This window comes from Vigna radiata, chromosome 10 (assembly GCF_000741045.1).
Source record: "Vigna radiata var. radiata cultivar VC1973A chromosome 10, Vradiata_ver6, whole genome shotgun sequence".
NCBI classification, from domain to species: Eukaryota; Viridiplantae; Streptophyta; class Magnoliopsida; order Fabales; family Fabaceae; genus Vigna; species Vigna radiata.
This window is the reverse complement of record NC_028360.1, coordinates 11794697-11819463: the sequence shown is the minus strand read 5'-3', so window position 1 is coordinate 11819463 and position 24767 is coordinate 11794697. Positions and strand designations below refer to the sequence as shown.

The 24767-nt window shown below is 32.8% G+C and overlaps 1 protein-coding gene and 1 non-coding gene across 2 annotated transcripts; one reads left to right on the top strand and one right to left on the bottom strand.

Annotated features, from left to right (window-relative positions):
• Positions 1-1169: 1169 nt before the first annotated feature.
• Positions 1170-22240, bottom strand: LOC106776130 (piezo-type mechanosensitive ion channel homolog). The gene is made up of 21 exons (XM_022786604.1): positions 21875-22240; positions 21194-21274; positions 20789-20948; positions 20510-20670; positions 19229-19385; positions 18918-19104; positions 14809-14924; positions 14014-14098; positions 12948-13163; positions 12691-12865; positions 11859-11987; positions 11289-11462; positions 10945-11169; positions 9257-10771; positions 6561-9046; positions 5237-5632; positions 4889-5047; positions 3432-3935; positions 3139-3280; positions 1829-1973; positions 1170-1700 (listed from the first exon to the last, which is right to left on the bottom strand). Exons 1-21 carry the CDS (start codon positions 21921-21923, stop codon positions 1565-1567), a joined length of 7398 nt encoding a protein of 2465 aa, XP_022642325.1. The 5' UTR covers positions 21924-22240; the 3' UTR covers positions 1170-1564.
• A 1625-nt stretch (positions 22241-23865) lies between these two features.
• On the top strand, positions 23866-23938 carry TRNAA-CGC. The gene has a single exon. It is a non-coding gene; the product is annotated as a tRNA-Ala (tRNA).
• Positions 23939-24767: the final 829 nt, after the last annotated feature.

The window sequence follows — 24767 nt, the reverse complement described above, 5'->3', positions numbered from 1 at the left end:
TATATATATATATATATATATATATATATATATATATATATATATATATATATATATATATAAAATATATATCTGGTTAACTAATACATTTAAATGGATAAATTTAGAGAATAATTTTATCTGTTAAATTATACAATTACAATAAAAAATTTGAAAACTTATTTAAGAGGCATTATTTCAATAATAAATTCATTTGCATTCTTCAAATAACATAGTACAAAAAATTAAAATCGTGTAAATTATAGGTCTTTTTATTTTAAAAAATATGTTATATTTTAATAAAATAATTTTCATATTTTTCATATATATAACAATAAAAAATTTGAGCAGGTCTATTTCATATACAAGTATGCTAAAGAACTAGTCTTATAGTGTCAAACTTTGTATAATATCAAATAGGTGTAAAATATTTTTAAAAAATAATAATATCATGATATATTTTTTTATATATAATATAAAGATAAAATAGTTATAAAAATATAAATTTTTGTATTTTTAAAAAAAATGAGAGTAAAAAATAAAAAAAGTTAGTATCAAATAAATTAAAAAAATTTAAAGTTAAATACTATTTTTTTTATATCAAAATATATTATTCAATCTTAAAAGTTGATCAAGAATATGGGAGAACTACTGGATCGTTATACGGTATTTTCACCCCGACACTCAAATCTTTTCTTCATACTTAGAGTATGCCTTTTAACTCTTTTCAGTAGGATGCACTTATAAAAAAATATCTTAAATTAGTAATTTTTTTTATATATTAAAATTTAGATTTATTTTTATTTAAAATATTAAATATACTTATCAAATAACTAATTAAGTCTAGGAAAATGTAATATAAATGTAAATGTAATGAAAATAAGAGTTTCAATGCATTTACTCTTATATACATCGTCAGACAATATTCAAAATGAAATTTGAGAGACATTGGATGATGGAAATAATTCACTCTTTAATCTAACAACTACTTACAAAACCCGATTAAATGTGTAAGAAAATGGAAATAAGCTTTGACAAGCTTATACAAAATAGGTGCAAACAATATATCATATTACACATCTTATAAATGCAAGATTCATTAGATAAGTGAAACTTACAAAAATCATATTTTTCTAATAAATGTTGATTAGCGGCAGAAAATATGCTAAAATGAACATGCAATATATGTCTCAATGTGAATAAGTCTATTTTTTTTATGTATAATTTGTGGTAAATAATTAACTGATTTAGCAAGTGGCTAACACATATATAAGATAGTTTAGGTAGGAATCACTCAAATTTACATCTTAAAGTGTGTGTATGGTACCTTGACCAATTCCTGAAGAGAGTATGATATAACCCAGAATCAAAAGCAGTATCCCTCAGTCAATGTATGAGTTCTGATTGTACGAGTGACTCCATATACAACTCGAGATTCATTCGGTTGAGCAGCCTTTGCATGTGATCTTCCTTTTCCTGTTTTGTGTTTCCAACGGAAACCATCTGAGAATTGGGTTATGCTCAAATGTCGATGATTCTGCAATATACAATAGGAGACTGAATATCTTCCAAGACTTTCAAGAATTTATTCATCCTGAGTATACTCTAACAACATGTGTGGAGAACGGTAGATTTTAACAAGCGTCCAATACAAAATCTCTTCAACTTCAAGCTCTCCAGCAGCTCTTGCAGCATATATATCTTCACATATTGCCATCAATCTGCATCAATGAACAAATTATTTGGTCCCTTATTGAAACCTTTGGCATCCACTTCGTTTTATTCCTCACTAAAACAGAAGGGAGCCTCATATGAACAATCTATATAGATGGATTAATTGCTCGAGCACCTGTCACACGAAGGAAGATTCTCAAAAGGAATTCTCATTCGCAAGTCAGAACATTGTAATCTGATAAAACGTCCAACTGCTAGGACAAAGGTAATGTACAGCCCCCAGATACTAAACTTGCTGAGAGTGTCACCGATAATGCCCTCTTAAGCAACAAGGAGATTGGTATTAGTCAGTGTATTGATAAAATCTGGAAGGAAACAATGTCTGAATTCGGCCTAACTCATGCATAGGACACTATGTGATGAGTGTAAGGGTTAAAATGATATTTGGTAGCATTATTTTAAAAAAATAAAATAATTGTCTGAATTTCTAGATAGGAATTTACTTTAGTTGTAATTTTAGACTAAAATTTAATTTTACTACATTTTCTTTTAATTGTAATTTGTTTTTTAATTTCTTTAAATTTGTAATTTTAGATTGAGTTTGAAATTGAGCTTCAATTGAAGACTCAACAAAATCTCAATAAGGAGTGCACAGTTCAACCAAGAAAAGGAGAGAAGAAAGTCCAATGCAAACATGGAAAACAAATGTTCATATTATTGCCTAGGAGGGCAAGTTACACAAACAAAGAAAGCAGCACTCAAATTCAATCGCGAGAGAACCTTTTAAATTATAATTTAAATTTGAATTTTCCCTCTTTAATATCATTCAAATTTTGGATCAAACATGTATTTTGGGTATATGAAAAATTGGAAGAGTTTTTACAACATTATTTCTTGTGAGAGTTTTTCTCATTCTTTGATTCAAGTGATCATTCTGGGATGCACTTATTTTGAGAATGATATTCAAGGTGATATCCTCAGCTCTTTGTTTTTTTTCCTGTTTTCATTTGGTTATTTTCATATATTATTTGTAGATTTGTTCTTTCCTTACACCAAACTTATTTTCCATTCAGTTCTTATTCAAGTTCTTATTTCAATATCATGTTCTTTCTTTCCTAATGTTCTTATGAATCTATTAATCACAGCCTCTCATGAACTCTTCCTAAAATTAAATCGAAGATGAGGTTTATGATGTAGTTTGATTATTGCTATATTGTCTTGCTTCTAATGCTTCGGTTTCTTTGTCAACCTAGTCTTCTATCATTATGCACCAAGTGCGAGTTTAGAGGAAAGTTTATAAAATTTTTGAAGTGAGGTGATTGATATTATAATGTAATGATTCTAGAAAGCAAGTTACTAATAATAAAACTGACTATTTTTATTTTTATGAAAACAAAGAGTAGAGAAAGTTGTTTTAATTTAGATAATTTTGGACTATGAAAGAAACTAAACAGGGAACTGTATTAAAGTTTAAGTTCAGCTTACGCGGGGTTTCTTCAGATACAATTATAGCCATAGGTCCTGGCGACTTCCCACATCCAAGTGAGCCTAAATAGCCCAAATCATAAAACGACCACCACTCAGGATCTCCACGGTTAAGAACAAGATCCCCACTAACCAGCTCAACCTGCATGGACCATATATGCCCATTATAATCTGAGCCCTAGCTAGTAAAGGAATGTATGTAGCAGTTCAACTAAGCAAACTAGGAACATGTTTTTGGTCTTAATAAATATTTTTAGTCTTAGATTAGGCATATTATATCTTCTTAAACATACCGACTGTTCGAGGGATCGCACATCTCCGGACCCTGTGACTCGGAAATATCTGGGGTAAATATTGAATACTGCGAAACTGTTAGAAGTACCATTGAAAACTTTAGTCACTTCTGAAGATGTGGAAATATTCGGCTCCATTATGGTCAATTCATACTTGACTGCTTCCTTTCCTTTAGGCCTATCTCTGAAAAATTCCCAGGAGAAATAAATGTCCATGTGTCGCGTAAGGGACTTTATAAATCTGGTCTGCACAATTGGTGGAACATGCCACAATGTACTTGCGTCTGATTGGCAGCAAATTAATTGGATGTCTTTCTCATTGTATGCATTAAGATAACCCTGGGGATCCAAACTTGTTCGTGCTTCAAGATTTTCCCAAGAAATCTTCTCGCACAAAGTAGTCTCAAACAGTGTCAACCGTCCACTTGATGTCTTTATAGCAACCCTGGCACTTGCATCTTTGATTGGGTTCGCAATGTTTGTTGGGTTACCACTGCTGTACATCTGCCCAGAAAATGTAATTTTAAGGAAATGGTGGAAGTGATACTTCAGTAAATGATTTAGGAATTTTTTTTGCCTCCAATGTTATTAAATCTACACTTCATAAGTGATCTCAAAAATGTAAAAGTAACATTCAACTGCTTTTATCTGCAAAATGACAGAGGCATATAAATAAAATATTTGAAATATGTATTATAGGGTTATGACAGTCGAGAGTTTAGAACAGGATTGTGTTGAACCGACCAGTGCTACATCATTCCCCAAAAGGATAAGAAAAAGAAGTGCCGGTAATAGTCCTATGGTATGACTTATGAGCTATCTGAAACAGCAGACATGACCATATAGCGCTTCCATGATTTTTTTACTCCTAATATGCTACTTTGAAGGCCTGAAAATAGTCTAGCTACAGCACAGCAAATATATGTCCAAGTACTTGACAAGATTTTTCGGGTTGGCATTCTAATACGGGACTTGAACACATCTATTAAATCTAGAAAAAATATATCTCTGCTCCCTATCAAAAAATGATAATCGAAGTGGAGCAAACAAGCCAACTTGAGATAATTCAATAATTCAATTACCTAGGCTAAAACGTAGATAACAAGTATTGGGCCATTACAGTGATTCGGGGAAGAGAAGCTGTGCCAATGATTTTATATATTTCTTTTCATTAACCAGGCATATTCATTAGCTAAAAGTTATGAAAGAACAAATTATACCGTATAGTTTCATGGAAAGTTATTTTCAAGCAAATTGCTTCTTTAAATTGAAATTGTTTTCTTATCTTTCTCACGTGAAAGGTATTTACTTCAACCTTTTCAGACCAAGCCATTCCCATATTATTATGCATTTCATTAATTGTAAAAAAGGATTTCGGAATTAGATGAGACTCAAAGTAGTAAATTTTATTTTTAAATTTTAACCAATAAGCAAATACTTGGATTTTTGTTTCTTACCAACATTGGAGCCCATATGACACATAGTAATACAAAAAATAAACATATCCCATTGGTGAACTTCGTCGTTTTTGTTTGCTTTTGTCCTTGTTGGTGCTTGGCTCTATTCAGATCCACGTCGCATTTGACAAGAAACAGACTTGAATGAATGTCTTCTAACTAGAAAATAAGAAGTTAAAGTGTTATAAATAGGGGAAAAAACGGACATTGCCCTACAGTTTATTGTGCTCGAGAATAGCCAATTAAGAGAAGTCCTATAATATTAACATGCTAATAGCGTAACTAATAAGCAGTAGCAGCAAAAAAAAAATATCAAGAGGGAACATGTGAAGACAGTTGACAACATACCTTGAGCCAGTCATGCATAGTCAAAGATGTTGTTGTGCAAGACCAATCTAGCACACATCTCAATTCATAAAGGAAAGGTATAGCACGATATAGTCGAAAACCCAAAACATTAATCCGAGAAACACTACTGGTCAAAAACTGCCTGTACAAAGTGCTCTTATGTGGAATCCCAAAATGAATTTGTATGGCTTGCAAAACCAGAGAAATTGCTTTTGTGAGATAAATGGCTCGGAGTGCTAGTATCCCAGCATATCTGTGTAAAGGATCCATATCCCAAGCATATTTTGTGACAGAATACGTGAAGAGAATAAGGTTGAATAAATAGAAAATAACTTTTCCTGTTGCAAATGAGCAGAGGTATATAATTCGATCAAGCACAATCAAGAAAAAGACAACCTGCAAGATAAAGCTCTTAAGCTGAGTAACCAACAAGACATAAACATCTGTGTGTTGTAGAATTAACGTCAAGTTCACCGGATACTAGAATGTTCAACTCCAACACCACAAGAAATTGAAGAAGAATATTAAGTACGAATGAAAGAATAACAACACGAGAAGATATCAAGGTTCAACTAGAGTATTAACAAACTCTAATCTACATCTCCAAACAAATTCACTAGAACAAGTTCTTCTCTCTAAGAAACCGACAGAAAGAACTACAGATTACAACTCAAATGTCTCTCTTACGACAGTGAATGCTCGCTCGCTTTAGAACTCAACAACTCAACGTCATGTTTTACACAAAGGTACCTATTTATACAAAACAACTATAACACTCTCACGAATCATGGCACATATCACTTAACAGAAACGTGACATGTGATTCCCATGTTTCATGCTTAAGACAGGCATAAAACATATGATGACCTAGATAGTGGAAGAGAAACAAATGGCTGGCTATACAAGATGGCCCTCCACAGACTAGTGTACCAGACGATCCTCCACTAAACGAGCATACAAGACAATGTTTCTCCAAACTGGTGTACAAGACGATCTGTAGTAGTGGACGAGTGTTTCAAAATATCTTCACTCCAATAGGTGTATTAGACGATCTTTCACCAAACAACACACAAAGAATAGACAACCAGAGTATTAATAGACGACCTTGTTCAACTAGATGATGCTGAATAGTTTTCTAACTGACCCAATCTTTACAATGAACTTTCAGTAAATTATTTAATCAATGCATTTGAACATAAATGGCAAGTCACATCAAGCAAAATGACCAGCCACCTACATCTCACTATTAGACTTATAGTATACATCATAGAAATGAAATAAAAGCCATATATATCAATACATTCTGAAAAGAAAAAAAACTTACCATGAGAACTAATACAAAATCTTCTGGGAACTGATCTTCAAGCTGATAGACTTCAAAAAACTCACTATTAGCTTTCATAACTGTTTCGTACAAAATGGAAATTAAGAAGAAAACAGCCAAATCAGCTCCAAAGATGTAGGCATACAGATCAATTTCCTTCTTTCCACCACCAATGACGGATAGTATGCGATATGGAAATGCAATTTCTTTAAAAATACCAACTTGTTGAGCTTTCTGAATCTCATTAGATACATCTTCCGCTGGGGTTAATGAACTGTACCATTCCTCAGAAGCAAATTCAATAGGAGGGGATGCATATAACACCTCAAAAACAACAAGACACAAGTTTTCATTTTCTTCGCCTTTTTCAATGCTCTGTACACGAACCCTACTTGCCGAGTGCAATTTAAAACGGTTATCCACTTTGCATCTCCTCCTATGCAAGATCTTCAGCAACTTATTTATTCTTGATTCAATTTTCTTTGGCTGAATTCCCTCTTTAGGCCACGAGATAACTTCCATAGACAGCTGGACAAAGTAAGGGGGAGTTTCTGCATCCCATGTCAATGATTTCCAGTACCTACAGAGGCTTCTGATAATCAGTTTCAGTATACTTTTCACGGGTAAAAATAATCTCGGTAATCTCCCCCGGTAGGTGGAGCGCTTTAAATTCTCTATGCACCTCTGATTTCTTCTCTTATAAAAGGTGAGGTCTGCATTAATTGTCCAACCCCCATCCTTCACAGTTACGGAGATTTGCACTAGAGTGAATATATATACCAGGAAAAATGGTAAATTGCTTGTCACAAAAGATGATGTTATTTGCTTAGTAGGAAATCCTAATTTTTGAAGTAAGCTAGCATGAAATTCAAACTCGGTATGTTGAATGATGATTTGATACAAGTACTGAAGCAAAATGCATACCTCCGTATAGATTAGCATAATAACCCAAAATATGTAACTGGGACCAGTATTTTGACAGAGAGCATATAAGAAGAGTGCTGCTAGATAAACCACAGAAAGTAAACTGAAGTACCATAGATATATTAGAATAAAGCAGCAATAGCAAACAACATCATTATTTGACCTCATTCGGGACCACATGAAACGTAAAATAATTCCAATTTGGAGGCATGCAGTATCAGGCACAGTATGCTCGTGAAAAGAGTGAGTAGAAATTGCAGATTCTAAAGGTTCAGCACCGACATTCTGATTCTCAATTTCAATCTCATAGTATTCCTCATCCTCTGAAGAATCTTCAGTTGGCTCTAGTTCCCCTCGTTCTATCTTTAGATAGTTCATTAGATTTGTAACTGCCATATTTCCAAGAGATTGTAACTGAGATAGCCCACTTCCTATGAAATATATAGCTGAAACCAAAGAATTTCTCCTACCTGGAAGTTCACCACGATTTCTTATTTCCAAATTCAAAACATTATTGTTTTTAGTTCTTTCCTTTCCCTCCACAATTCCATGAGGAGAAACCATTGGGTGCTTCCGGTATTGTGCTATCAGTGGACATTTTGATTTTTCACTCAGTAGAGATTGTTTCCCATCAAATGGACTTGTTGTCTCCGTAGTCATATCAAGATCTTGCTTCCTGAATCCATTCTCCGGATGCAAATCTGGGGAAGAGTTTCCTCTATTTGTTAGGCCATCAATTTTTAGAGAAGCATTACTACAATTCGCTTCAGTGTTAATATTATGTAGCTGATTTTTAAGATTTAACATCTCCGATTTCATCTTTTCTACTTGCAAGCTCCGAAGATGTTTCAACTCTTCAGCTTTACGAATATGTCGCAAATGAGCAGTCTTCCAAGCAGCTTTCTTCTCCTGCTGTCTAAGTATGGCACCAATCTGCTCTTTCTCGAGATGTTTTGAAACATAAGCAAACTCTGGAAATGAAAACATGTATGACTGTAGTGCTACCAACAAAAATATTATGATTTCCACAATTGATGATCTTGATGTAAGTCGAAACCCATAATCATACTTGTGGAATCCAACCAATCCATTAATGGATTCTATTGAACCAAATTTGAAATTACTGAAGTTTCCAACAAAAGGAGATTGATATGCAAGTGACATGACAATGAGAACAAAATTATACATCCTTAAGAATCTAAAAATTTTATTTCCCTGCTTTAGTATTTTTAGCCTCATTCGGAAGAAAACCAGAGCAAAACCAAGATAGCCAAGATGCAGAATATCATATTCAAGAGTTCCTGTAATCAAAATCAACGAGAGAACAAAATCTAGCAAGTGACAGTAACCATAAAGCCTTAGGTGGTCAACGAATGTCCAGTATCCTTTTGTCTCAAATGATAGATCACTTAGTACTGAGGCAGATTTCCATTGGGAGAGTATCTTCTGGTACATCTCCAATCCAGTGAGACAAGATGACCGGTCAGCACGGAATTTGAAACATGAAAACATGAAAACACCATAATACCAAATAAGCATATAAGGATCATCCACAATAATTCCTGCAGTAATGATATTTAGCATAAATTATTTGGGAGAAGTAACCACAACAAAAATTTACAATGAATGGAGCTCTGAATTATCACTAATAAGCACACTATAGTATTGAAATCAGGCTTCAGGTTTGTTATATGGGATGCACATAACCCGCGGGATATATGCCTAATACCAACCATCTAAACGCAGATAGCCATGAATTAACGGAGAGATACCTAACCAACATTTTTTGCAGTAGCTAAAATGTATATCTGATACTCTTCTCCAACAGTCATTGCATGGTACTTGTTCTTCCTCTTGGTTCGTATAAGTGTTGTGCATCCAGATGGCCAAGTATTCAATAATGACGATGGAAGCAAATAAGAAAACAAAAACAGACCATAGTTTTTTAATTAGTAGCCGATGAAGAAGAACACAAGCAGCAAGTGATGCTATATAGAGCAGAGATATAGCATTCAACACAGCAAAGCTAGCAAGAAGCAAAGCAATCATGTTGATTTCAAGACCAAATAAATTGAAGATATTTTCAATCCAGAACTTCAAGGATACTTTTAAAACAGTCTTTTGCATCTCCATCCTTTCTTTTCTTAAGAAAAGAATCCGCTTTCTATTCCACTTCAAGCTATCCTTGGAATTCTCCCAGAAATGAAAATATCTTATTTTTTTTGCACTGTCTCTTTCAGGCCCTGAATCTGCCCCCTGGGATAATGCAGAATTAGAAGTTGGCCATGAACGACTTCTTCCACTTCTTTTAAATGTTGGTGAAGTGGAATTTTCCAATTGTTTGCTCTGTATACAGGCCGTAATTTCATTGGAAACTTCTATTGAATTGAACAGAGGACAAGGTTCATTCCATTTTCCTCCATTTCCATGAACATGGTTTTTCTCCAACCAACGCAAAACATTGTATTGAAGTATACATGCTACAATAACCACAACCTTTCCCCTTAATCCTGCCTCCATACCTTTAAAACCAGGTTTATACAACTGCAAACCCATAAATAATGACAACTGGAAGTGCTCTTGACCAGGGAGCATCTCAGACTGATTTCCCCACATCTGGAAAATATATTCAACCGTTATAAGAAGTCCTGAATAAACTAGAAATATTTTTGCAGGAATATGAGACAACTTTGGTAATCTTGAACAATTGATTAGACCAAGAAGGTACAGGAAACCAAATGCACTTATAGGCGACAAAGATGCATAAAATAGGGCAAGAAATAGTATTTTCTCGGCATGCTGAAACAAAAGGCGTCTGGCAAAAGCAAAGGGTCCTACTTCTGGTCCATTGAAGTCACTAGATGCAGATCTTTTGCTCTTCCTCCTTTCATAGCTATATAGCTGCATCACAATCAAAACAGCCAAAGATCTCCAAATGTTTTGCAACATTGAAGCTTCTGGGTTATAACCAAATGCAGTTTGAAGATCAACAATCCTAGGAAACCACCTCTCGGAGCTGGAAAAGACACCAATGCCGTAAATGGAGATAAACACAACTATAGCATACACTTTCATAGGATACCAAAGATGCTTTCTTGATTTCCCTGTAAGTTGTCTCCCACTTATCCACAGTAGAAGAAAGAATAAGTAGCCAAATGAAGCATAGTTGGGCGTGCAAAGGTATATAGTGAAGAGAATTGTTACGAAGGCAATGTATTTGCCACACAACCGATAAATAGACAGGAAACTCAGTCTTATGACCTCCAAATATGATTTAGTCTTCCTCTCTGAGTAATTAAATAGAATGGTTAGAATATTAACTTCCAGTATGCACTTAAGGCTAAATATGTAGCTTAAACCAATAAAGTAACAAAACTATAATAACACAAAGAGGAATTATTTAGCAAAGTAAAATGAGATGGAAATCCTCAAGTATAGTCAATATTTACTGAACTTATACCATGATTTCCTTGGTTCTCACTAGACCTTGGACTATAACCTGATAAACAAACAGGTCTGATCAAGAAAGCTCTCAAGATGCTAAAGCCAAATGGGGGACAAGATGTTTGCTGCACGATAGCTGACAGTGAAATGAGTGTTTGCAGCCCATGATTGTGAATTGCACAGAAACAAGCAAGAATCGATATCTGGAAGAAATCCACTGAATGGATATAATTAAGCAGACCTGCAACATTCACAAAACAGAAGAAAGATATCATAAATGAATGTGTTTAAGGCAATAGATATTTTACATTTGCACCAAAAAAAGCACATGAAAAGTTCATTCTTACATAAAAAATTTACCTAATTGTGAGAGAATCTCAAAAGCATATGAACCCTTATGGTCCAAAGTTTTGGAGATCAAATCAAGTTGTAGAATGAATTGAACGGCAAACTGTGCCTCACATAGAAGTATAATAGCTCGGTGTAATTTACAGTCGATTGCACGGCTTAATAGATAAATTAAAAAGAAAATCACTGCATGTAGATAAGGTAGCAGTCAGAAAAATTAGGAACACTGCTACATCTCAAAGTACTCTAAAGACAGTGTTTCAAAGCAAGTTTCAATTTGATTAACAGTCAGCGTAAAACTCTTGGTTTTATAGATATAAAAGAAAATGTCACATCATAATTGTAACTCATGTCTTTCAATTGATTTGAATACTTGAGCTATTTAATCAGGTGGAACCCTGTGGGTATTGTAAAACTCTTTACATTAATTGTGGATCAAAACTTCATTCCTATAAAATTTGGTTAGAACTGGACCAACATATTGCGCCAACAGGAAATACAAATAAAAATAATTCCTTATTAACATGTTAACAACCAAATGTATAATTAACAAAGAAGGAAATTGTTGGCAATTGTACTTACTATAAACAGCATGAACGATACCAGATCTTATTGAAATAAGAAATATCAATATCAGTACTGCAGCATGTGAGCACTTGCGTAGTCCCCATGCTATTGTAGCCACAACCGACAGCGTCGTCTCTTCTTCCACTAGAAATTTTGCACAAAAAAGAATAAACAAATAAAAAATAAAATATTTCACCCAAAACAGCAAAAAGTATTTTATAAGCACTATAAGCAATATGCCAAAATAATTGGAAGAATGAAAAAACACATTTAAGAAGCATTATTTTATTCCTTAAACTACAAATTTATAATAATTATATTTTTGAAAAAGATAAATGAAATAGCATTAGATATTCCATTGGCAAAAACTTAACAGCACATTTTGCTCGGATAAGGTGTCATGATAGAGACTTATCTCAGGCAAAACACATTTTTTTTCTATAGATGTGAAACATAAAAATCAAACAAGAAGACATTATTTAAAGAAATGTGTGTTGAGAAATACAAGATTTATATCATTTAAAAAATGTCCCAGCCATGCTTTCTTGCTGATTCAATTGTTAAACCTTCTGAAGGCGACTGCAGACATCAAATTTAAATGTGTTTCATAAATGAATCTAAAGCCAGTAAAACTTGATTAAATTGTAACAAAAAAAAAATAGCCAAACGTTATGCACCTTCATTAGCATATATCTCCTAACCTTGTAGAATATAAGGGAATTTTACTATGGAACTCAATCATCATTTCATAAAATCTAACTAAAAAGGAGTATCTGGTTAAACACTGGAAAAACATAATTTCACACAGTAGTAAGCTTTGTCTACTCAGATCGTCTAGTTCTGTCACCTTCCACTACAGCTTCATCAGCTGTTAATTGTACTTGACCAGCAATGCACGATAACACTGAACTGTTCACAAGACTACACATAGCAAAGAGAAAACCAAGACAAAATTGAGCAAGCAAGTAGTATCCTGGTATAGGGTAATGCCACAAGCCTATAGTTTCCCATATTTCCATATCCTACAATTGAGTTATAGAGCATGTCAACAAAAGATTCTTTAATATAATTGTAAGATATCTCAAAACCTCTAGCAAAGTATACCTTCCATGATTTGTTACTAGAGAAAGTAAGTACCACATTGAAGATATATGTGCTAGCTGCCCAAAACAGAATGAAAACAAGAAGCATGCCATTTAAATAGTGCAACCGAAACATGGAAGGGAAGGCATACAAAATGTATCCCACATAAGCAAGCAGTCCAAATGAGCCCAGACTTGCGAAGTGAAAACTCCATAATGATAGAGCCAGCAAGGAAATCTGCAAGGTATACCAACTAATTCAATTAATCAACTCATAAAGTTCTGTCATGTGTCATGGATCAAAACAGGGAGAGAGGAATCACAAGAGAACACTAGAAAATAGGCTCAAGTTGATCAAAGGGGGTTTGTTTCATGTTATCTTTCTTCATTCCTGGGAACGTGAAAATGGGGATAAGTATTCCCCTGAAGGGGGTGGTATAAAATATTAAGATGGAAATGGAAATTAAGTATTCCCATGTTTGATAGGTGGCTATGAAAAAAAAATTCTCCGGTATCTTTATCACCAGGAAAGTAAGTCCCTCGCGTTTTAATTGCTCCTATTCCCCTGAAGAGGGTGGTATAAAATATTAAGATGGAGATGGAAATTATTGTCTATTATAACTACCTATTTCCATTACATTCTTCTCCTTTTTATATATTTTTTTAAATTAGTAAATAACAATCAAACATGCTTATGGGAATATGATTCATGGATATAATATTCCAAGAATGTGACTTCAGGGAATATAAGATGATACCGTGAAACAAACACTCCTAAAAAATCAAAAGATGTTGATATGACCAATACACATTTGAGGGATAATCTCACGTGATTAATTTAGTAATCAACAAACTGTCACATTTTTCTCGACACCCAAAATCACCAAGCATGAATTTGTTGTAATGTTATATGGTTGATTAATTTGTTAATTACAAATTACAAATATACAACTAATCACTTGATAAGTTCCTTGATTTTATAATCTTTTAAACGGCCAACACATATTAGACGCAAATTTTGCACATAATTTTACCAATAAGCAATGTAATGATTAAAAAAATAATAGAAATGGATATATCTGGGGTACCGGAAAACCGTATGTTAGAAAGTTGATACTAAATGACCGAGAAACAACTCCTCGCAATAACAAATTAGTGTGCCTCATACAAGACCTGTCAGAAAATACAAAACCAAAAGATGAAAGAAATAAATATTGTTAGATCACACCAGACATGTCAGAAAATTACAAAACCAAGAAATGAGAGAAATAAATATTGTTAGAGTTCCTTGTATAGGTGATTAGATGAGGGGACCTCATGCATATGTTTTTAATGGATATTGTATTTATAAAAGATCACCGAATCAAACATAAAACTAGTTAAATGTTGGAATCGTGAGTTTGAAACCAAGGTGGAAAAGCAAAAGAAAGAAAAAAGATCTAATATACGATTATTTTGGCAAAGGTGCCCGATTCGTGCATCTCTTCTAACACGAGAAACTCCTTAGCAAGCACAAGGAGTAATTCAATCATTTCATCTAAAATATATTTAAACTATTCTACTTCATACACGTAAAATAGAAAAGAGAGAAGAGGCCAACAAATTAATTACTTGCAACAAAATTCCAGTACATACCGACAACATTCACATCTCACCCATAATCATCTTAATAATATTGTAGTACGCTAATACCTGACTTGAGTTCACAGACAAACTCAAGTGAAGTATTATAATACCAAGGTAGAAGAACAATCATATTGCGGCATTGAACCAGACCATCGTCGTTGCTAATATGCAGTATTTTTTAACTTCATTATTTAGAAGGCAAAGAAATAAAACAAAAGCAAGACAGAAAGAAGGATTAAATGAGGAAGCTGCGTAACCTGGACTCTTGAAGAAAATTAGAATGCTTCTTAGGAAGAAGCTGCTCGGTCAAGTCACTTTCTCTTGTAGATGTGATGATTTCCATTTCGGCTAGCTCGCTTCTAATCCAAGATAGCTGGAACAAGGCTGGAGAATAATCACCCAACCTAAAGGAAATCTTAAAACAGACAGAAAAAATCTAGCCTACTACTTCTTTGAGTGTATCATCTCAATAAATTGTCATATAATGCCATAATTGGTAATTAGATTTTATAGCAAGTCTTCAACGCTTTCCTCTCTGCTCAATACAAGTGCCAAACTCAAGAAAGAAATCCATAACCAAGTTTAAGTTTAGCTAAATTAAAATGCAATAGAAGTGCAATGTGTGAATGTGATAAATTTATAGGCCACAAAACTCTTCTTTTTAACTGCCGTGATTAATTACTTATTTCAGTTAGTTTGCTTGTCGGTGGTAGCTTCTAGTTATGAATTTACTCTGATTTTGGTCATATTTGTACCTTAAATGCAGTGGGTGTATGACCTTTTGTTGACAGCATGTATGGATGGGCTGTCATTTCTCATGTTCTTGGCCTTTTCATGTTATACTTCTGTTCATGGTTTTATGGTTTAAACTATCTTCATTTAAAAGAATGCGCTAGGACTTCTTTGTCATCTAACAAGCCATTCTTTTCTTCAATCCCAGGGAGAACAATACGGAACTTTTGGCCTGGGAGAAGTATATGCAAAGTAAAAATACGTTCTATTAGAAGTGGGTTTTGTGGGATTGAGTTAGGCCTAAAACCGACTTCTAACATGGTATTAGAGCTATGGTTAGATCCTATCCTAGCGATATTTGTTGGGCAGATTATTCCACCCGTTATTGGGCCGTTATCGGACCACCCATTAATATTTTGTCTCACGCTCGAGATGTATATACCTCGGCGTGAGAGGGGTGTGTTGGAAGTCCCACACCGACTAGAGATAAGGTCAATTTATAATATATAAGTGGAGTGTAGACCTCAACTTACAAGCTGGTTTTGTGGGATTGAGTTAGGCCTAAAACCTACTTCTAACACGTTCTAAAATTTTAATTAGCTAATAATTTTAGAATAGCCAACTGATTTAGAAAAGAAAGAAACATTTTATCAACATGTTCCATTTCTGGGATGCGAACATCCTCACGAGTGATCTCGTATTGTCATTTGAACATCCTAGAGTCAAATAAGAAGGGGCAAAAGGGTCATCATGTTAGGTGTAATCAAATAAGCTCCCTTAGTAAATTTATACAACAAGGAAATAAGACAAACTTTTTAATAGATATAAGCTGTAATTCTTTTACCACTTGTTGATAACATAACAGAATAACTAATTCAGTTACTTTCTGTTTCTATAAATGCTCTTCTCTTTGTATACGTTGAGATAATGATACATAATTTCCTTCTTCGTTTCTTCGTTTCTATCTCCTTCTCTGTTTCCTTTTTCTTACATGGTAATCAAAGCTCCTTTGCCATGGCTTCCCCAAATTTTTCTTCCCCACCCAAATCTGATACCTCAGTTGTCCCTTCCTCCTTTCACCCACACACTTCCAATACATTGATCTCTCTAAAACTCACCCCTGAATTTCTTGATATGGCAACAAGTTTTTGCCACCATTAAAGGGCTTCAACTCTTCCGCTTCTTGGACGGTCATGACATTCCACCAAAATACCTATCTTCTGAAGATGCGATCAGCAGCGTCATCATTCCTGCCTTCCTTCAATATGAGCAACAAGATCAACCCTTGGTTGTTTGGCTTCTTGCATCTATGAACACCTCGGTTCTCAACCAAATGGTCGACCTCACTCCCGCCTCTCAAATTTGGAACAAACTTCAGATTTATCACGCATATCAATCCAGATAAAAGGTCAAATCTTTGAAGATTGCTATCGTCTTTTGATGGAGTGTAATCTTCTCAAAGTCCTCCAAAATTAAGTCAATGCAACAAGTTGTGCAGGTGTCTAGTATAACTTTTTTTTCTCTTCTAGGTCAACAAATACCCAACTGCCTTGTATTTTTCTACACTATCTGTAACGATTTGGACAGTATTCTCTTCCTTGTTCTCCTGAACAACATTATTCATCATCTTAAAAAAAAATTCACTGTCTTACATCAGTTGACTTCAAAAAGGAAAATTTCCTTAATACTATGTACGAAAATGTTAAGTATAGTCCTCTTCCACTTATTGGTCCCTCTATTGGTCATTATGGTGCATCTTGTTTTCTTCTAAATGTTCCTAGGCTCCTTCAAATGTTGAGTATTTCAACTTGTTGCTTCAAATATTTCACCCTAACCTCTGGGTGGGATACTGGCTTAACTTCTATACCATCTTTGGCAACCAATACAAACATGTTTTTGAACTTTTCACACTTTGCTACATCAAAAGGTATTGCATATTCTCATTATGTAGTTTTGAATATAAAATTGCTTTCTAATATTTTTATCAAATAATATATAGTCTTAAATCCTATTACATAACTGTTATTTTCTACACATACAGGCTTTTGAATACTTGCAGGATTTTAAATAAATCTGCTATTACAAATTCTGTTATTTTATATCAAATACTCCTGATAATCAATCATCTTTAACTTAGATCTTAGATCCAATCACACAAACATGAGACTGTCTCCTCGCTTCTCTAGTGCTCTACTTTCAACAGTTCTTTTGGTTGTGAAATTGAGCATCAAAGCCTGTGTATTTATACTTAGAATTTCTCATTCAACTTTTGCAAAAGTGGAGTACTTTGAGGTGGGTTCATGGTACTATACTTAACCTAAAACCTCCACTATCGCCTTCAAAAGAGTCCTTTGCTCTCCCTTTGTGTCAATCGTTGGGTTCCCCTTAAATTTGCCTTATTTACGACAAAAAAATAAATAAATAAAAAAAAACTTCTTTTGTCATCTTTGTCACAATAATTCTTCACTGAAGAACTTCATTTTTTTCTTTTGCTTTCCTATAACTTGTCCAAAATGTTGGTGGGCTGCTTTCGTCAGGTTTATGCTAATGTTTGTGCCCTTCTTGTATTGGTTTCTTTCCCTTGATTATTGTCTCTCTAAACATTCATCTTTTGTTATGTTTTCTTGTTGCCTTCACTCATCAACTCTTGTCTTTCTTTCCACTAGTTTTGGCTCCTCTCTTGAACTTCATTTCTATATTCGTTTTCCATCTCCCTGGTTTCTAAATCTTGGATTCTAACTAAAAACATTTGATAGGAAGGTATTGAACACTACCTCGTAATAAGTCCAGGTTGAGTACTGGTTATTATTCTTCCAAGTAACCAGCCATTTAAGAGCTTATCTTTCCAAAGCTAACATGACCTTCTATACTTTTATACCTTCATTAATTCAAAGAACTACTCTGCCATAATCAGCCATCAAATCTTGGAATCTATCTTTATGTCATTTTTACAGCAATCTCCTCCCTTCCCCCTAAAAAAATCCGGACCGGTGCTCTAATAATTGTTGATAGAACTCGATCACGACCAAGAAGAAAACAGACAGAATAGGTGAGTAGAAATTACAAAATGTGTATTATCCTTTTAATGAGAAACTTTGGCAACAGAGCCAGAGATGAATAACATTAATGCACGAGGTATTCAAGAGACCATATCCCCTTGCCACTCTTTTAAAGTCCACATAACTAACTAATTCACTAATATAAGTAAGAAATGAGTAACTACTCTATTGTGACTAGCTATTAATGAATCAAATAAATCGTTTAATCCAAGTAGCTGACTCCACCAAATGGGAAAAGGCATGATAGTTGCTATCTGAATACAAAGTATCTGGAATTCAGTTCGCTTTGTAAATTGGAAATAAGCAACAGGAATTATCAACTGTAAACGACAAAATATCATTGTAAAAATTTGGTTGAGCTAGTAGTACTAAATCCCATATGGATAAAGCTAATCTTGCAACCATTCAGTCTGAGTATAATACTTTAACACTCAAAAGCATACGAGTCAACATGTAGTTGATTCCCGCCACCATTCCACGAACACATAATGATAAATAGCTATCTTATTTTATGTTACATATTGACTCCATTTTCAATAATATAGCAATGTTAGGGATGCATTTAATATTCTTACCATAATGTAGAAAAGTAGAAGTGAAAGACCAGAACAAACTTCTGACCATTCTGAACTTGTAGAAATTTTGAACAACCCAAAGTGGAAAAAAATCCACCTAAAAGTTGCGGGGAATTCAATGGGAAGTTGATATATGTACAGAAAAATGATATTGAAGCCACCATAAAATAGAAGATATTTCCACCACCTACAAGTTTGTATGAACCAGAATTTTAATAAACTAATAAAATTCCAATTCTAAATTATATGTAAGTAACAAAAAAAAAAAAAGCCTTATCATAACTCTTTTGCTTGAGGAAGGGGGAGCTTACCGAAAAATACCTAAATAATTGCTTGTCCATGACCAATCAACAAGCCCTATGCTGCTACAAATGAAAAAAGGGAAAGAAATCCAAGATACATGACTAATCCCAGCAATTAATTGTACGGCAGGTAACAATAAGCAGCATGTACCCTTGAGATGAGATCCTACAACCAAAAAATGGACATCCGTTTATAATTATTAGGCACAAGTATATCAGTTTGTTATTGGTATTCAGTCATTCACAATTTCATTGGCTAAACATAATGTAACTAAAAGAATTAGTGTAATAATTTTATTTACATCTCACTTATATACCCTGATTTTAAAGATATCACCAATTGATGTGCCCCAACACCCTTCCTCACACCAAAAATTGGAATTTTGTAGATCCAATAACAACTCAATAATGGATGAAATTGTAGAAACAACAATAGCTGGAATAAACTCTAATATCACCTTATAATTTGGATTTGAGTCTAAATCATACAAACTAACTTGTAAAGTGAAAGTTACCTCTCCACTTATATACTTTAATTAGGTCATATTTCTAATTGATATAGGATCTTCAACACCACAATCCATGCCAAAAGCTCGTCATCTTGAACGTGAAGTTTGTAGGATAGCCATCTATGAGCGGTTTGAAACCAAACAACAACTATTAGGATAGGCTCTCAGACTATCTTATAATTCGAGTTTAGATTTAACTTAACCTCACAAAATCAACTAAAAAGTGAAGGTTACCCTCTACTTATATACTTTAATTGGATATATTACTACTCATTTTAACTCTCCAACAGCCTAAAATTACAGCACTAAGATGGACATAATACATAAAAATAATAATTTAGTCTTAGAGTCAAAGCCTCACAAATAACTATCTAAAGACACAATTACCACACAATCAGTTTCAATTTGAGGCAAGTATATCTAAGTCTGCTCTTAGTCCTTCTCATATAGACCTTCCATGGCCTACTACCTATCACGCAAATAGCCATCCTAAGAGCCTAAGAAAAACCTTTGTTATTGTATGTGCCACTTGCCTTTTTCATAATATAGAAAAATAAACTTTATTCAGGGTGACAAGTCAATTACAAAAAAGGGTAAGCTAAACCATCCGTGAAAATTGAACACAAAAAAAGAAGACATGAACAAACTCAAAATAATCAAGGTTCGAAAATGCAAAAGTCCCTTAAATACCAGCAACGGTGAGCTAGTAACTCTTAAACAAAGATGATCAGCACGCAGGAGAAAAATTTAGGGCAAAAAAAGAGAAGCTTTTATGGCAAACCTATCAGCAGAACAAAATAACATAGATGCCCAGAACAAAAATCTCTCCACCATAGATTTTGATGAAACCAATTTCCATAGATTTCAACTATAGAAAGAAAAGTTGCTAATACTTGTGTGACCAAAAAGTGCTCTCCCAGCAAAGTCCTCCAAGAATGCACTCTGCAAAATCATTTCAGTCACTATTTTTTTGTAGTGTATTCTGAAGAACAAAACACTCAGGATAAAACCTCTATAACATAAAAAAGGTAAAACCATAAGACAGAGAAAGTTTGAATACCGTATAAATCCAATTAGCTCAGCCCACTGAGCATCAGCAGTACTCCAATGATCCCCCTCAATGGCTAAAACAATATGAAATACGGCATGGGAGAGTAGGGTCAGAGACGATAACATTAGAACGGACCATGATATCAAATATTGTTGATGAACACGGAATCCTGTTTGCATAAAAAGAAATAGTTAACTACATGAAGAAAATATATAATTATATATTAGCACCAAAAATACCAAAACAGCAATGTCATGAAGAAATAATGGAAACAGAATCATAAATTTGGAGAATGTGTCACCAAACTCCCTATTAGACACCAAATCTCCTATTAGACACCAAATCTTTTGATGGAAGAAAAGGCATGAAAAATCAGTATTTACATCCATACAAGGATTGGAGCAAGCTTCTCACCCTTTCTAGAAGCAGTGTACTGAATGAAAAGGAATGCCATCAAATCAAGCAACGATATCAAACTCCAGTTAAGCAAAGATGCTGCATGAAAAGAGAAAAGTTGTCAGTTGCAATTTTTACTAAGAAAACAACTATGACCACACAATAGACTTCATGTAATTTCAACCAATCCCTCTCAAACTTAAGACGGGATCAATTTTATAACTATAAGGGTTGCGTGGCCTTATTGTATGCAAAACCATAAGAACAAGTATACATACACTCAAAGATAGTTACTCGAATAATATAATACTCTGGAACTTTACTTTTTTTATTCGAAAAGCCCAAACTTATCATGCATAATAGCCAGTTCAAAAAACATTGTGATTAGTAAAAATGAATAGAGTAAATAAATAGTATTATATATATATATATACACACACACACACCTTAATGTCAATGATGATTATAATTGATTGACATGCTTGTTTACACTTGCAACAAATAAAAACTAAACTCACATGAATAATGTGAATTCTTCACAATTGAAGGTCAAATTCATATGAAGTTGGTTACTATTATTTAATATATATACTCTATAGAAGTGCAATATGAAGTAGCTTCCATCAAGTAAAAACCGTCTATAGGTGAACGTAGACTCAACAAAATGATGCGTGAAGAGAGTGGAACGATGAAGCAAACCTAACAGGAGCAGCATAGGCAATGCGAATCCAGGGATAAACCTCGCCATTACCACTGTTCAAGATTGAAAACTCTTGTCAGTGCATGCATTATAGAGAGATCGAATCCAATCCACGCATGAAACCCAGAAAGTTAACGCGGTAAGCTTGTTGGTTCTCATGGCGACGTGAATTGCGAAATCGAAACGGAAAACGACACCGTGTTGCTGAGGAGCAAAACGGAAACAGAAGTGCTATACGAGTTGAGAAAAATGGAATGTGAATGGAATCAGCGAGGAATGAAGATTGAGGTTTGAGATTTGAGACGTGACAAAGCGTGTTCTACGCTTATGGTTTTTTATTCGTAACTGGGCCAAAAGTCTCCTTGCGCTCCAGTTTTTCCTTCCCTCCTGAATTGGAGGCAATTGTATTCCATTATTCATCATAAATAAGTTTAAGTCATTGTATATGTTTTTTTTACTTTAAATACTAATTATTTTTTACTTTAAATTGAATATCTACTAAACCTAATATATTGTTTAAATATTTAAATGAAGTTATTATTCTTATTTATTTTGGTTAAAACTTTTAATTTTTTTTTCTGGTGATCAACTTTTTTTACCACAATAATTATTACTATGTTTTGTATAATAATATGGAAAAGATCTGATATTAATTACTATTGAATACTCATAGTCTTATGACAACAGAATCTAATAACTAGGGGGAAGTATTTATTATCTATTTAATTTGTAAAAAAAATACCAATAATAGATCATATAAATAAAACTTTTGGGCCATTATAAAGGATATCATGTGTACAAAAAAGTTGTTAATTAGTCAACAAATATTTATAGGATAAAGATACTTAGACAACATTTTTTTACAACATTTGAACATCATCATACGTGTCATTGTGTAATTGGTTCATGGTAGTATCATTGTGTCATTTGGACCAATCACACAATGACACGTATGATTGATGTTCAAATGTTGTCAAAAAATGTTGTCTATGTATCATTACCCATATTTATAATATTTATAAAGTTAATTCACTACTCTAAGTAGTTATATTTTTATGTGTCATGATTTAAGAATAATATTTGCTGAAAAGAAAAGAGAAGGAAAAATAATTATTAGAGGTTTAAATGGTCATATTATCAATTTGATATTTGATATTTTATATTTTCGATTGCATTTGGTTTAATTTCTTATCTTTCAATAAATTAATTTACTTTTATATATTGAAACAAAAAAATTGTTAAGACTATGATAGAATGTCCATAGATTATATGAAACTTACTGAACCAAATTTCAACATTGCAAACATTTCTTTATGAAAATTATTGATTGTGTTGTGTGATAAATTGATTACCATACTTTAAAATTGTCCCCAGATTAGGAATATCACATGTAATCAATTATACATTAATACTGAATTATAATTATATAATAATCAACAATTTATCAAATGATTCATAAGGTAATGAAAAAATAATCGAGTATATCAACTAATTATCAAAAGGTTATTTAAATTTAATTAGCAATATTGATATTTTAAGTCTAGAACTACATTAATATTCGGCATAAGATTTTTGTTATGAATAATAATCAAAACTATGATAGAATGTCTAGTGAAATATGTTTATTATCTCTACCACTCAAAATAGTCAACATGAGTAAAAAAAACAGAATAAATTTGAAGTACAGTAAATTTTTGTTAAAAGATATTTATAAAAAACAAAAAGAATATTTTTTATATAAATTAAGTTTTAAACAAACGTAAGCGTAGAAGAAGATGCAAAGTAAACATGATCTAAGCATGCTTTATTTATTATCTTCCGTGCTAAGTATTTTTATGACTTACTTTAATTATATGCGTTTAAAATTAAATAAATGTTATACATAACATATTTGATTTCAACCAAAATTTCCGAATTAAAATCTGTTTGCCATTTTCATGTTCTCAATATATTAAAAATTATTAAGTATAGTTTGGAAAACTTTTATCAAGGGGACGTAGCTCATATGGTAGAGCGCTCGCTTCGCATGCGAGAGGCACGGGGTTCGATTCCCCGCGTCTCCAAGTTTTTAATATAATGAAATAAAGTAAGTTTTATGACATTTACATTTTTACTCTAGTTTTTTCTTTTTTTCAATTGAGATACAAACACACCAACCAAAGAGAAAAAAAAAAAAAGGAAGAGAAATAATTAAAATATTAATAATAATATAAAAAATCTTAATAATGAGAATTTAAAATCAATAATAAGTAATAACAATAATAATTTTTATTATTAAAGAAAATTATAAAATAGAAAGGATATTAGTAATGCAATATAATAATGATATAAAAATAGTAATAATAATAATAATCTAATTTTATGAGTCACTATAAAACGTTAATCATATAATATTATCTATTAAAATAAATTTTTAATATATTATCAATTAAAATAATTTTTTAATATATTATCAATTAAAATAATTTTTTAATATATTATCAATTAAAATAATTTTTTAATTTATCAAATTCATCACGTAATTTTAAAGAAAATTTAAGGATTTTAGTTCTTGAGAGAGAATTTGAGAAAGAGTAATAGGATTAATTTGAGAGAATAAAAAACACAAAATTGTATTTGTTTAATTTAAAGAGAAAAAAAAAAAGGTGAAAGTGAAAATATTGGAAGAACTCTCACTACAATGCATGCTAACATAATAGAGGTTTGCTAACAAAATGAATTTGGTGAAGTGTTATGCATTTCTAACAAAAATTGGTTTATAAAGTTGTGCTCTAATGTAACGATTTTACTCGTTACGTTATTGGCACACCACTTCTAATTTAAAATATATATATATATATATATATATATATATATATATATATATATATATATATATATATATATATATAT

Excerpts from the sequence above, each read along its gene's own strand:
- LOC106776130 (XM_022786604.1), bottom strand. The coding sequence starts at position 21,923 with ATGGCGAGGTTTATCCCTGGATTCGCATTGCCTATGCTGCTCCTGTTA. Across the intron at positions 11,170-11,288 it reads TGAGATTCTCTCACAATTAG|GTCTGCTTAATTATATCCAT; the intron begins GTAAATTTTTTA and ends TGAATGTTGCAG. Across the intron at positions 5,048-5,236 it reads CTATGCATGACTGGCTCAAG|TTAGAAGACATTCATTCAAG; the intron begins GTATGTTGTCAA and ends CTTATTTTCTAG.